Here is a 15,406-nt window from a genome sequence, read left to right on the forward strand (position 1 = left end):
CTAGGGGCCGTAAAGTACAGGGCCACACTGATGCCAGCAGGATAGTGGTAGGGGGTCTGGGTGGGTCATGTATTGTGTGAGGAGGTCTAAGAAATGTTTAAATAAATGGCAAGCTATTATTTGCATGTTAATAAATGCTTGTTCGTTTATTTAACATTTTTTTCTGAATATTAGTGCTCAGCAACTAAACAGCAGTCCATGCTGCTGTTCACGAAGGGGGTCACATCAGGGCCGGACTGGCCATAGTGGGCACCGGGCATTTCCCCGGTGGGCCGTCAGGATGGTGGCTGTTTTTGTTACCGGGCTGGCAATATCGGCCCCTGTAACAAAATCGGCCGAAACAGGCCCTAGCAAATAGGCTCGATCGCACCCCCCCCCGCACCCCACAGGAGGGGCGGCCGAGCAGTTTGCCAGGGCTGGTTTTGGTTCTTAGTCGGGCCCTGGGCCGCATGTAAAGGTCAAGAGGGCCGCAAGCGGCCCCCGGGCTGTACTTTGAGTATCACTGGCCTAAGCCATTCCTACTGCTTTGGGGCCTGGAATAATCTGAATAGTCAGGCTCGTAGGAGTGCAATGGTTAGTAGTTGTGTAGGTACTATCACTGGCAGTGCTGACAGGGGCATGGGTGGCGTAAGGTGTAGTGGCCTCCTGACATAGGCCCTGGCACTTGTTTTTTTTTTTTACAAATTAAGCACTGGTACCAACCATGTAACTATCAACCACGCTGGTTCATTGCTTGAGATGTCCTATCGTGGCTTTCATGTCAAAGGCGTTGTATCAATAAAGACCTTGGGTGTGTCGTGGGAGGTAGAGTCCGACACTGAAATTAACACTGAAATCTGTATGTGTTTTTTGCAGGATGGATTCACACCACTGGCGGTCGCCCTTCAGCAAGGCCATGATCAGGTGGTGTCCCTCTTGCTGGAGAATGATACAAAGGGGAAAGTCCGGCTTCCAGCCCTTCACATCGCAGCACGGAAGGACGACACCAAGGCCGCCGCTCTGCTTCTGCAGAACGACCACAACGCAGATGTAGAGTCGAAGGTTGGTGATGTCTTTTAGCAGAGCTGCTGGGCTCGGCAGGATGCCGCAGTGCTTTAGCAAGCATGCATGCTCCTCTGAAAGGTACATTACTTATTAAAAGGCCTGTCATTTCGTTACGGTAAGTTGAAAAGGAAGGCATGAATTAGTCATTACGAAAAGACCTTGACAGCGTGCCAAAAAACAGAAAAGTTGCATTAGGCCTTACATAAATAAAGTTTGTATTTGACAAAAGAGGGACCTCTTGAGGTTCCTTGGCCGTCAGAAGAACATGCATGTTGTGCAGAAAGGCCTGTTAAAAATGAACTCTGAAGCCTTTTGACTCTGGATGTTAGTAATTGAAATCCCCCCCTTTGTTGCGTTTCATCGTTCCAAAAAGAGGTAAGTTCAAGACCGTTGCAATTGAAATTAGTGTGATTGCCGCATAAAGTATAGACCAGCAAACTGACAAATCAAAATAAAATGAGGATAAGACAACCCTCTGTTTTCATAAAATGGTAAGAAAAAAAACAGGTTGGTTCTGGCTGCTTAAATGTGCCCACCTTTCTTGCTAAAACTTTGAAAGCAAGGGGATCTTGTTTCAGTTTCTGGATTTAATCACTGTGATGGCGAAAAGACGCTACATACATATAAACAAGATTAAAAAGTAGGTTACTCTCAATCCTAAATAGACAACCTGCTTCTAGTTGGGATCAGATTGTCCGAGACATGCCTATCCGTTGTCGACTGAAAAGCGGTGATGAGGGTAGGACTGCGTTTGATATGATTAAAAGTCAAAATAACTGTATTTGATGACTAGTTTAGGTGAAAATCTTAAAACTTTCAAAAGTAGAACAAGTTGTTGTTTTTGTAACTTATTTTCAATAAAATGGTCTTTGCGCGTTTAACGTCCGGTCTCCCTTTAGCTGCATGGCCATCCATGATGCAAGGAATACATGCCTAAATGATGTCACATTGTGGTCAAACAAATGCATTTTGAGTTTGACATCTGTAAACCTCGTTTAATCATCATTCATATAAGAGTCTTCTAGCAGGCATTATAGTTTCTTGCATAATATCAATACCCTAGCCTAAATAAGAGGGAAGAGCAGTGATCAAAGGGAAAAAGTACGGATGGATGCCTGCCAGCCTGTAGGCAGTGCTTTCTCACCACGCTCTCTGCAGGATAGTTTCAGCCACCTGAGTTTGTGAGCCGGTGTCTTATGTAAAGCAGTTATGGTGTAGCCCAGTGAAATGACACCCATGGACTAGGAAGCAGGTATTAAAACCATTATTAGAACATTGGAATGTGGAACACTCCATTGTAGACAATGGAGTGCTCCATGCTTCTACGGGCCGGTAAAGGCCCGCAGAGCAACATTCTAATGTTTTACAAAAGCCTCTCGAAGTTCGAGGGGATTTAAATCCCCTCGAGCTTCGAGAAGCCTTTGTTTCATTTGTTAGAACATTCTGCCCTCTAGTGGCAGAATGTTCTAATAGCCTTATAGCCCTTCGTAGCAGGGCTATACCGCTATTAAAGTCCAGCTGCTTTTGTTAAAGTCCCTCGCCTTCGGCTCGGGCCTTTAACGCTGCAGCGGGCCTTTAATAGCCGGTATAGCCCGCTACGGCGGGCTATAAGGCTATATTAGAACATCTGAATGTGGAGCGCTCCATTGAATGCAATGGAGTGCTCCCGGCTTCTACTGGCCGGCAGAAGCCCGCAGAGCAATATTCCAATGTTGTTTTTGTTCACAGCTGCTGCTGTGAACAAAGGCCTCAGGGAGCCCGAGGAGATTTAAACCCTCTCGGGCTCCGAGAGGCCTTTGTTTTGAGTAATTGGAACATTCTTCCCTCTAGGGGTGGAATGTTCTAATAGCCTTGGAGCCCTCCTAGCGGGTTCTAAAGGCCATTAAAGGCCCGCTCCCTTGTTTGACGCTGGAGCTAGGTCGGGCTCTAAGGCTATAATATGCTAGTTGTGCTTAGCCATCTGCCCCTTTTTGCATTCAGAACAATGTTTAACAAAAGAACTCATCAGCGTTATCATCATAATTGTGAGGATGCTTTAGTTCTTGTCACAAACCTGGGGTTGTCAGGACACAATTCACTCTGTATACATATAAGAGACGTTTGGTGGATTTTTGGAATCCGCCCAAGGTCTCAGGAAGTCGTCAGACTGTGGAAGGAATGTCTGTAAGGCGCTCTGATACCTTGGGTTCAAGTTAACGCTATACAAAACTCGATAAATAAAATAAATACATGTTTGCAAAGGCTGTGGATTCCAAGTTATAGTTCAGTGGTAGTCTTTCAGAGGGCCACACTTTGCCCCTGAGGCTTAGGAAGTGGGTGCAAGGCAAGGGCCAATCAACGAAGGAGCAGCTGACCAACATTGTTGTGCTTCTGCAGTAGTGAGTGTATCACTTGCAGATTAACAAGTCACTGTTGGTGTGGTAGCTTCTAGCTAAGCACAGTAGCTTTTCTTACATATGGAATCTGAAATATGTGGACATTAACATTATGGATTTCATACAACATAAATAAACTTCTCAGAATAAATATACTGTTTTCATTTGAAGCTGATGCACCCCGCGCTTTCGATTGACACAGCAAGTGGGTGAACATTGTAAACTGAACTAGTTTGATTTCCGCATGCAATATAGACTTGCAAATTGCCAGATCAAAGTAAAGTAAAAGTGAGGCCCAAAGTCTTCATAAAATGGTAACGAAAAAAGTATTTGGTTGATTGAACGAGACCACCACTTTTGCTAAAAAAAAAAAAAAAAAATGAAATTATATTTTTGTTATGTCATTTTAAGAGGTTCTGTGTTTACTGCTTAAGCTCAGAGACAGAAAGAGAGGACTGTTGCTGGTACTCGTGTGAATAGTACTGGAGTTAATACGCCTACCACTTCTGCTGGACCATAATGTTTTCTTTCGTTTCCTGTGACCCCTAGCCAGTTGTCAAGAATAATGACAGCCTTAAATAGTACAACCTGAAATTTTGTATTTTTGTGATTTCAAGACAAAACCATGGCTTTTTTCAGTTTGCAACGATTGTAAGAGGTGAGAGCATGATTGATGATTAATTTATTGTACCGCTTTTCCCACAAATTCTAGTGCCATCATGCTTTGAAGTCACCCAGTTGGTTGCACTACTACCAACTGACCTGGCTTGAAAGCAGCACACTACCTTAAACTTGATTTTGTCTGATCTTGGTGGCACCAAGATACTGGCACCAGAAATTGTCCAATTTTTGATTCATGAAGAAACTCATAAATATGATATGATTTGAACTCTTTGAAGTTCCAAAACCTATCTCTTGCATTTCTTTTTAACGTCTGCCACTCTTTACGCTTGTTGCTTATCCATGTTACTCTAGTTGTGTAAGCTAAGTCAGGCCCTCTACATATATTTAAAGGAGAAATGCTGGCGGGTTTGATTGCCTACTGGGTATGTAGGCTTCCACTGGGGAATGGCTTAAGCTTCTTTTGATAATAGAGCGGGCTGCATTTTAAACCTTATTTGTTTGACCAAATTGCCAATGGGGCTTGTGACACTTCTGTTGCACCTTTGGGAACAGCGTCTGAGCGTGGGGAAATGCACAAGAACCACAAAAGTCAATAAGGCTATCCCAGCAGTTTGTGGGAAAGCCTGTTTAAGCTGTTTATGTAGCATCTCAATGACCAAAGTTGGTTTAATCCCTTCAAGGAGATCTGGGATTGGTTACTTTTAGAGGCTTGAAAATGGTAATTACTGTTTTATATGGTAAAGGTAATACCAAAGAGTGCTCTCTGTTTGATTTATCTGTTAAACATGAGAAATCTTCAATTCATTGAGTATAATAGCATAATCTCAATAAGAGTAAACATCTGTAGATGTTTGGAATCACATGACTAAACGCTGGATTTTCCTGGCACAATGTTTCCTATTCAGTAGTATCGTTATGAAATTTTAGTGGAAAATGTGTTTTAAGGCCTCTCAAAATATCTTCTTTCTTGTGCCTGTTTTGCTTTTCCCATATCATTCATGTCATATTCCACTTATCTCCATGAAGCTTTCTGCGCCCATGCCATCAGTGATAAACTAACCAAACCTTTTTCCCCCCTTTTGCCTCCAACTGTGTAAACCTAGATGATGGTGAATAGAACGACAGAGGTATATGTCTGTATCTGCACCGTGTGCCACCCCACGCTCTCACGGCCTAGTGCTGCTGCATCATTCCCTTCCCACCTCCTCTGCTTTGCCTTGTCCTTAGGATAGCCCTCTGCTTTAGATACACAGGTAGCATGTGCTAGGTCAGGCCAGAGTGGTTTCACCAGGGCTTTCTGCAGCTGAAACTAGGGTAACCAAAAAAAGTAACCTCAAGCATTGTTAGAAAGTACTTACTGCAGACAAAGAGAGCCACAGAAGATAATACTTTTGTAAGTTCTAGTACACGAGAGCTGCAGACAACCCTGAGACACTGTGCATCCAGGACTAATGATGTGGGCTTCTTGCATAACAGCAAAGAAATGACCTTGAGAGTGGTACTTCAGCACAGTGTCTTTGTGCACCATCCTGAAAGGGTCCCTTGAAGCTGGCATGGCTGCAAGGCATCCTGAATAATTTGTAAATGCATCCAAAACAGGTGACCCCAAGGTGTTCAGGTTTGTGAACAGAGTGAACTGCTGCATGTTGTGAGCATTTTTGATCGCCAGACCAGGGTAAACGCAGAAATAAAGTTTTAGGGGCGCGAGCAGTGAAGCGTTCTAATTAGGCACGGTTCTGCAAACTGCGAGCATCTGTCAGAATATAAGCAAGTGTGACTGGTGCGAATGGAAGACTCTCGCTATATGGCGTATCCTTCAAAGAAATCCCATCAATGATTTAGAAATGGGCTTTGAAGCTGCGGCTTCCATTTGCATTCACATTTTAGGATGCCAAAAGGGGGTTCCTGTCTTGCATTTCATCTTCAGACAAGAGTGTTTGAAGAATAATTAATTGTGCATGCCTGAAGTTTCAGCAACTCCAGCCATTCATCTGGCATGTATAATGTCTGATCAATGCAAAGTACCTTGCATAAGTAGATGACGTATTGTTCTTGCCGTCAATTGAAATAAAAAAAAAACAGTGCTTTAATCAGACCCTAAATTCACTTCTCCAAGCTGCCAACACATTCTTTCCCATCAGATATGTGTGCAGTACTCTCTTAATGCCAAGTGCCCCACTATGACATCCATCACTGGAAAGCACTTTTGTTGCTGGTGCAGCTTCAGACCTTTAGTGTGTCTTGGAGGAGTGTACACTACTTATTTCATCCTCTTAAAAAAAATCAATGGAAGGAGTAGCTTACCAAGAATGTTCTTTTACTCTGAGAATGAGAGAAAAAAAGCCATTATTAAAGATGAGCACCCACTAAATAATGAAAAACACCCTAAGCCACCCGCACGTCCTCCCTAGGGCCTGTAGCTACAATGCTTGAGGTAAACACAAACTTCCCCTGCAAAGTTTGAGGCACATGGGAGCCTAGTGGCATTGAAACCCACTCAGGCAGAGCTAATAACACCCCCTGCTGACACCCTGGGGAGGTGTGGGACCTCTCGGGCTGGAAGGACCAGAGACATCATGCAGGGAATTTTTAGTGACACACCCCACCAATCCCTGGCACCCTGTATTACTGATGTCACTCAGTGGCCACACTATGTCACTGGATACATCTGAGAGGGTAGTAGTCGCACCCCTTGCCTTATGGGGTTTAGGTAGTTTATATAGGTAAGCATAGGTTTCCTATACTTAACTCTACATATGTGTACCTTGTGTGTATATCTATATATATGTGTATATATATATATATATATATATATATATATATATATATATATATATATATATATATACATATACACATTTAGGTATGTAGATGCGGAGCCGAGGATAGTAAATCTATACTTAAATTACTTATATGCACTTACATTCTCGATATTTTGGTCCTCCATATTTTGGCCTCACAATATTTTTGTTCTCCCTTAGTGCTTGGGTGTTTCAGCCTCTGGGCTGCGGAAGTCATGCCGGTTGGGCAGTCTTGTAATTTTTTGGTTTTCATATTTAGTGGGTGTTCCTCCTCAATGGTGGTTTCCTGAAAGCATGTGTCCAGTTTGAACTGTAGTCTACTGTTTTTGACACTTAGCATCTCTGTCAGTTTTGCTGAAGTGGCCAAACTAATGCATGTTGTATTAATTATGATTGCACAGAGTGACGATCGCTGGCATAGTGATGCCACATTAATAGCAACCGTTCGCCCGCTCTCCCAGTAATATCTTACATCCTCACATAGTCTGCTTACAAATTATTTTGACATTTCCTGACTTTTTTCTGATTATTCTGCGAATGAGAAGTATAATGTAACACCGCCTTAGAGCAGAAGCTTGCTAACTATGTCAGTTCTGTTTGTGTTGTGGAGTGCGCATCTCGCGTCCGCCTGACGTTTACTGTCATTGACATGTCTGTGGATCTTCTGTTTCAGAGTGGGTTCACTCCGCTCCACATAGCTGCTCACTATGGGAACATTAACGTGGCCACACTGCTGTTAAATCGAGGTGCTGCTGTGGACTTCACTGCAAGGGTAAGGCTTGGTTATGAAATTATATAAGCGATGAACTTGGAAATGTTTATCCATATGTTTGGAAAATGATATGTATTCATATTTGTTCTTATTGAGAAGTATTGCGCCTGCTGATGTGAGTGCACGTCTTATGAGAATGTAGAGGAGTTCTCCATCTGAGAGTTCTGGGTCAACCAAGTGATTTCTTTTATCCCACTCTCCACCTGTAAAATATCTTTGTTTAGGTGATGAACATGGATTTCCTACCATTTTAACAAGAAACCATATTAATCACCAAATAACGAGTTCTTGGTCTCAATATGGATGTCTACTTGTGCGGAGATCCATTTCTTTTATTCTGTCCTTTATCACTCGCAAACTCTGCCACATTCTCCCCTTTATGTAGTTACGTCAATCGCTCGAACAAGGAATGAATTATGCAATAAATGAGGACATTTATATTATGCACACTACAAGTAAGAGGTCTCCCGTCACGGATCTTAACTAGGTGCCTACAGTTAGTGGGATTTAAAGTTTTTCCTGATAGGGCAGAGGCTGGTTTCTGGTGGTAGAGAATTGGATGGCCCAGGCCTAGGAGAGAAAATGTTCTGCTACCCCTTGATGAAAGCCTGTAGTGTGTTAACCTCTCAGTGCTCTCTACCCGGAACAATCTGCCGCACAGATGTTTAAAATTCAGGATTCAGGTCTTTCATTGAAACAAAGAGCTAAATGTACTTTTGTTGTCCCCGTGTCATGAGCTTGTGGCTGGCAGCAATTCTTTGGTACTTAAAAACTAGAGAATTAATTCTCACCATGTTCCCCTTGCAACAAATTTGACAACAAATTTGAACAGTCTTCGTTTTCTTAAGGATCCCAAGATGTGTCATTCACCCACATTATTGGATACAAATGTAATATGTTACCAGTTTTTCTCCATGGCTTTGTATAACGTCAAGTTTGAACCCAAGTTTCCCTTTGGGTGTGGCCAGTTTTCTCATTCGGATCTTTTTTTTATATAGATCATTATATGATCAGGTGCATGAAGTGTTGTTATGGTCAAATATAATATCTGTAATTTCCTCATGGTAAACATCATGCACTCTTCCTAGTCCTCCTTCGACTCTCACATTTGTGAAGAAGTCTGTAAAGTAAATAATTTGCTTGCTATGACTAAAAAGCCACCCACATTGCCGCTCCGCTGACCTGGTGACCCCCGGCTAACTCATTAAGAACAAATTTATCAAAAATAATTAGACCGTATCAAGCTTGATTGCTCAAATACTGTCCTTTAGATTTAATGAATAGAATGTTGTGGCCTGTTAGAGCTGTTGGACTCCTTAAAATATTTGAACGTTGAATAGTTGGTCAAATGGGTACCACAGTGGCAAGAGATCAATGTGTTAAAGTCTTGTAGAATCGCACATTTGAATTCAAACTTGACGTTTTTTGACTGGAAATAACTACATTTTAAAAGGGAATATTTTGTTATTGGCCAAATAGTGCAGTTGAGGTAGAAGGATTTGCAAGTGGCATACCTTTTCCATAGGCCAAATGAATTCAGAAGCAAATTATTTGCAGGCAGGACTCAGAAATGATTTTTTCTTAAAATAATCGAAGCAATAAGCAAAGGATAGCAGTATCTAGAAAATGAAAAAATCAACTCCCTTTGATTTATGTCACCTCTCATGTTTAGAAAGGCCCACTCGGGAGTTGCAGTTGAGTGTAACTCCATGTCACTTCTCCACAGTCAGAGATCATTCCTACCTTCCTGAAATATTAATCTTTCTCTAGAGTTAAAACTGAGAAGACAGCAAGCAGTGTGTAATAAAGGTCTTGATCCGCTTTGATGACCAAATGGTAGTTTATTCGCAAATACAGCGAGATCGGTAAAGCAGCACCAACCGTTCAATCCTTGTCTCTTTCTCCTTGGAATGAGTGATGCATCATACAATGCATCACTCCATTCCATGACATGGAGAAGATTCCACAGTGCACACTCAATCCCACCAGTATAAATCATAACACATCCCCTTCCAACCCAAAGAAAAGAATGCATAACATATTAATAAAACTCATTCCTATGGAAGCATAAAACAGCCTCATAAGGAACAACTAATAAGAAAACAGCATCAAATAAACATTCAAAATAAATGTAAGCACTAGTATAGTACCAGACTAAATATAACATTAGTACAATACATAGTCCTTCATTTTAACAGGCACCCTCCTACACCTGGAAGGATACTGATTGGATTCCCTTCCGTCCACCATATCCTCCCCATTTGAATGATTACCACCCAGCAAGGAAGGTCCAGAACTCTCCACATTCTGGAAACCACCAGTGTGTCTGACCAACCTAGACCTACTCCACCAGCAGCCCGTGTTAACCTTTACCACATTCTTCTTGATGGCTACAATGGTAAAGGGACCCAGAAAACCCGTTCTACCTTTGAAAGTATGTCTAGGGTTCTTCACCAGCACTTGGTCACCAACACACCATTTCTTGTATTTAACATTCATCCTGGAATCATAATTAGACTTGTACTTGTCTTGATAATCAGAAATCCTAGCTCGTCTCATTTCAGCAGACATCTCCTTCCCAAAACTAGAAGGTAGCCAACTAGGATTTAATTTGGAAGAAGCTTTCCTCCCTCTCAAAACTTCAAAAGGAGACCTTAAAGTAACAGCATTCGGTGTGGTGCGATGAGCCCACCAAGTATCTCTCAAAACAGTGCTGAAAGGTATCTTCAAATCAAGGGCCCGTTGAGCACAACCCTTGACCACTCTGTTCATCCTTTCAGCTAACCCATTGGCCTGAGGAGAATATAAGGCTTTCTTCTGATGGACAATGTTAAAGTCTTTAAGAAAACTGCACATTTCATGGGAAACGAACTGTACCCCATTATCAGTGACTAAAAACATAGGAACCCCCTCAGACACAAATACATCCTTAAGAAAGTCTATTACTGTCCTTGTATTGGCGACTGACACACATTTGGTGACCACCCACTTAGAGGTATAGTCCACAAGGACCAGAACAAACCTTTCAAAAGAAGGTAAGAGTTCAAACGGCCCAACTATGTCCAGACCTAATTTCGACCACACTTTGTCAGGAACCTCAACTGGGGACAAAGGAGCATTGCTAGGAATGTGAGACTTGTCATTGGAAGCACAAGACAAACAATCTTTAACCACACCCTCAATCATCCGATCCATACCAGGCCACCAGTACTTTTCCCTCACCCTGGCTTTCGTCAGACTTCTGCCCAAATGTCCCTCATGAGCAAGGTTGATTATTTTGTCCCTGAACACACTAGGAGGAATCACTCTATCACCTCTCATGAAGTTATCACAACAAAACGACAACTCTTCTTTCACAGCCCAATAGGATTTCATATCTTGATCCAAGTCCTTGTAATCAGGCCAACCATGACTCACCCACTTTTTAAGAAAAACAAAATCTTTGTCACTACTTACACCCTCCAACCACTCTTCGGATGAAAAGGCAGGCTCCGCAATCCAAGATATACACTCAACTTCACTACAATCTGAGGATTGACCGACTGGCAACCGAGAAAGGCAATCCGCAGATTTGTTGTTCAAACCAGTTATATACCGAACAACAAAGTTGTATTCCTGGAGACCCTCACTCCAGCGTTTGAGCCTGGGTGTAATGTTCTCATTATGCCTGCACGAGAAAACTTGCACCAAAGGACGATGATCCGTTCGGACCACAAAAGGAATTCCCCAAAGGTAAAATCTAAAATGTTGTACAGCCCAGAACACACTCAAGGCTTCTCTCTCAATACAAGAATAGTTTGCTTCTGCATCCTTAAGAGCTCTAGAGGCAAAAGCAATTGCCCTGTCTTCCCCCTCCACAACTTGTGAAAGCACAGCCCCTAAACCTTTAAGACTGGCATCAGTTGTCAGAATGGTTTTGCGATTAACATCGAAATGTCCTAGAGTAGGCATTTTACCTATTCCAGCCTTTATACAATCAAAAGCTTTTTGACACTCGTCAGACCAGGTAAACTGTGTACCCTTTTTAAGCAGGACCCTGATCGGCTCAGCAACACTTGCAAAGCCATGTATAAATTTAGAGTAAAACTCTGCGAGTCCCAAAAACGACCTCACCTGGTCCTTATCTTGAGGAACAGGAGCTTTCACCACACTCTCCGCTAGCTCCAACTTAGGTTGTATGCCATTTCCTGAGATTACATGACCCAAGTATGTCACTGAACTCACTCCTACACGGCACTTTTGTCTCTTAACCGTGAGTCCCGCATCCCTCAGCTTTCCCAACACCGCATAAAGGGTTGTACAATGTTCTCTTTCATCTTTCCCATATACCAAGATATCATCTTGAAAGAACATTACATTAGGTATTTTTCCTAACACCATCTTCATGACCCTCTGGAAACATGCTGCAGCAGAAGCCAACCCAAAGGGCATTCGCAAAAAACGGTAAGCCCCTATAGGTGTCACAAAAGACGTAAGATGTCTTGAGTCCTTATGCAACATGACTTGATGGTAGGCCGAGGATAGATCCAACACGCTAAAAATGTTGGCCCCAGAAAGAACACTAAGAGACTCGGCTATATTGGGCAAGGGTTGGCGGTCCACCCAAATCCACTCATTCAGCCCTCTCAAGTCCACACACATTCTGACACTTGCCCCCCCCCCCCCCCCATCCTTGGGGGCAAGAACAATGGGGGCAAGCCACTCCGAAGCTTCGATCTCCTCAATAACTCCCAAATTAAGCAATCTCTGTAGCTCAACCTTGAGTGGTTCAACCATCATGTTTGGTACCCTTCTTACCTTGTGTACACAAGGGCTGGCTTTTTCTTTAAGGACAATGCGATGTTCAAACCCCTTAAGACAGCCTAGGGCGTCTGAACATACTTCTGGGAACTTCTCAAAGCACTCACAGCTTGAATCCCAAGAATCCACCAACATAACTTGATCTTTAGGATCTTTAGCACAAGGGTTAAGCATGATCCCAAGGTCACGCTGATGCCTCCTTCCAAGCAAATTGTCCCCTCTTTCAGCCACATAGACTTTACCCATTGTACATCTGTCTTTAAATTGGATAGATGCTTGAATATAACCAAGGACGTTGATCTTGGACCCCCCATAGCTGACAGGATTGATATCTGGCCTCGACAAGATCACATTGTCAAGGCCCACACACTCATCCCACTGCTTGTTACCAATCATGGTGAAAGGCGAACCTGATTCAGCCAAAACAGAAAAATCAAACCGATCCACCATAATCTTACACTCAGGCATTATTATACTGTCGCCATCTATTTTCCCATCATCAGCTCTAACACTCAAAAGGATGGTGCGTACTATTTCCACATTTTTCTGTGGGTTACGAACTTTGTCAGAAGCTTTGCAGACTCTAGCATAATGCCCCTTAACACCACACTTGTTACAGACCGCCTCCCTAGCAAAACAATGCGGGTAATTAGAGAAGTGTGAAAAACTTCCACACCTCATACATTTAGGTTCAGTACCCGTAGATGCGGCATTGTCAGGAGAATTACTACTCCCATCAGCGGGATGACTGTCACGTTCCACCCTGCTTTGAACCCCCTTCGAAGAAACACGCATGCGTGTGTCCTTCTCAACAGTCTTGCTATTGTTAGAAACAGAAATCTTCGCCAAACTATTGCAAGTCTCGAAGTTTTCTTCCTCTTCTATGGCATGCACCTCACTAGGTTTCTGACCTTTTTCTTCTTTGTTTTTCCTGATTTCTTTAACCCACTTGGAAGTGTTCTCCATACCCTCCACAATGGCCACAGCTTCAATTAAAGAAGGATTTTTCGATAAAAGTTTCTCCTGGACTCGAACACTGTTAGTGCACCTCACTAATTGATCTCTCACTAGCGAATCCGAAAGGTCACCAAACTCACACGTGCGCGCTAGAGTTTTCAAAGCTGCCACATAGCTGCCTACACGCTCCACGGGACCCTGGATCCTAGTGAAAAATGTATGTCTCTCCAGAACCACGTTGATACGGGGACCAAAATACTTCTCCAGCATAATCAAAGACATCTCATATACATCACCAGGAGAACCATCACCCACCGGAATGATGTCCATGGTGTCATAGGTATTTCTTCCCTCCACGCCCAAGTTATGAAGAAGGATAGCTTGTTTCCTGACAGCCGAAAACTTCTCTCCACCAATGGCCACTATATAGGAGTCAAAAAGGTTTTTCCACCTCCTCCAGGGAAGAATGGGATCACCCTCTTCTGACAAAAAGGGTGGTGGCTGTGACATGCTAGAGGACGAAGCTAACGCCATTTTTATTGAGTAAAACTGAAGGAAAACACTTGAAAACAGTTGAAACGGCTTGGTATGGATAGTGTCAAAATTTACTGTGCAACTGTTCACTTCAAAAATAGTCTAAAGATTTATTGTGCATTTGTTTGCTTTAAAATCCCATCTATAAACACAACTGCTTAAATGTTCATTGTGGGTACTCCTCTGTAACGTTTATTCACATACATAATTGTACTTACAGTATGCCAATTGTAAGTACAAATACCCAAAAGTTCATTGTTGACACTCTCCAGCAACGTTTTATCAGCTTAAAGTTTTGTTTGTTGAAAAAACACTTCGCCCGTAACTTCGCTTGTAGCGTTGCCAAGGTAACACTACGGAATGACGAGGCGCGCAGGAACGTGCGTTTCAGGACATGCGTTCCAGACGTCGTGAACAAGGCAGCAGCACGCGAAGACCAGCTCGTGAGGAATAACGGTAACGGTACGTTACTTCTAATACTTTCAAGTTCGTCATGTAACTCACAGAAAATGACACGATCATCCGCTGCTGCCCTTGAATCTCTGATACTCCGACAGGATTTAAAGGAGACGTTAAAAGTCCAAATTTTGAAAGAACGTCACCGTCGTAGGGGAATTGGTGCTTAGCCGTGTTACCTGTCCCCAATCAGGCAAAGTCTACTCGTCGCCAGTGTAATAAAGGTCTTGATCCGCTTTGATGACCAAATTGTAGTTTATTCGCAAATACAGCGAGATCGGTAAAGCAGCACCAACCGTTCAATCCTTGTCTCTTTCTCCTTGGAATGAGTGATGCATCATACAATGCATCACTCCATTCCATGACATGGAGAAGATTCCACAGTGCACACTCAATCCCACCAGTATAGATCATAACACAGTGCCGTAGCAAGGGTGCAGTGGGCCCTGGGAAAAGCAAGGAAAATGGCTGCTGCATTTGTAGTAAATAAATCTACAATAATAAGAGTTTATTGGGTCCTTGGACCCCACTGCAGATGGTGCACCATTGATAGCAACGCCTCTGACGGAGAGGGGTGTGGCATTGCTAGTTCTACAACTTAATTTTCTAAGGAAATCTTTTGTAGTTTCAATGGAATCCAACGTGTTTAGGTCTGGTAAGTAACATGCAGAGCGATAATTGTGGTGCTTGCTTGGTCAGAAACTCGACTAGTCATATTTTTTTTGCTGTAGAAGATTCCTGACGACTGTAGCCTCGCAGACCGATTTGCAGAACGACAACCTGGCTATGGTTGAGGCAGGAAAGGGATCTTCTCAAAAGAGGCGTTTTCAATGTGCGAAAGACGAAATCCAGATGTGTTAGTTGAAAATACTTTGGAAGTGAAACCACACTTTGTTATTTATAAGACCATCTAGCTCTGCTAAATGCCTAAGGCATACTTCCCTTTCTAGAAGTGGGCAACACGCAAACAGAACTTCAAAGAGCCAGTGACCAGCAGAGGGATGTGAGAGCAAGGGAATGAGAAAGGGAAAGCCTGGTTTAAA

At 42.9% G+C, this 15,406-nt stretch overlaps 1 protein-coding gene across 31 annotated transcripts in view; it reads left to right on the forward strand.

Annotated features, from left to right (window-relative positions):
* The window catches only part of ANK3 (ankyrin 3), a 1,906,984-nt gene that overhangs the window by 1,308,982 nt on the left and 582,596 nt on the right, over nucleotides 1–15,406 (forward strand). For 21 of the 31 annotated variants that reach the window (XM_085608799.1, XM_085608801.1, XM_085608809.1 and 18 more), the window contains 3 exons: nucleotides 856–1,041; nucleotides 5,147–5,170; nucleotides 7,518–7,616. In XM_085608799.1, the coding sequence (XP_085464925.1) occupies nucleotides 856–1,041; nucleotides 5,147–5,170; nucleotides 7,518–7,616 (309 nt within the window). The remainder of the gene's footprint in view (nucleotides 1–855; nucleotides 1,042–5,146; nucleotides 5,171–7,517; nucleotides 7,617–15,406) is intronic. The other 10 variants (XM_085608804.1, XM_085608807.1, XM_085608818.1 and 7 more) reach the window with 1 other exon arrangement.

Source organism: Triturus cristatus, chromosome 1_2 (genome assembly GCF_964204655.1).
Source record: "Triturus cristatus chromosome 1_2, aTriCri1.1, whole genome shotgun sequence".
Classification (NCBI taxonomy): Eukaryota; Metazoa; Chordata; class Amphibia; order Caudata; family Salamandridae; genus Triturus; species Triturus cristatus.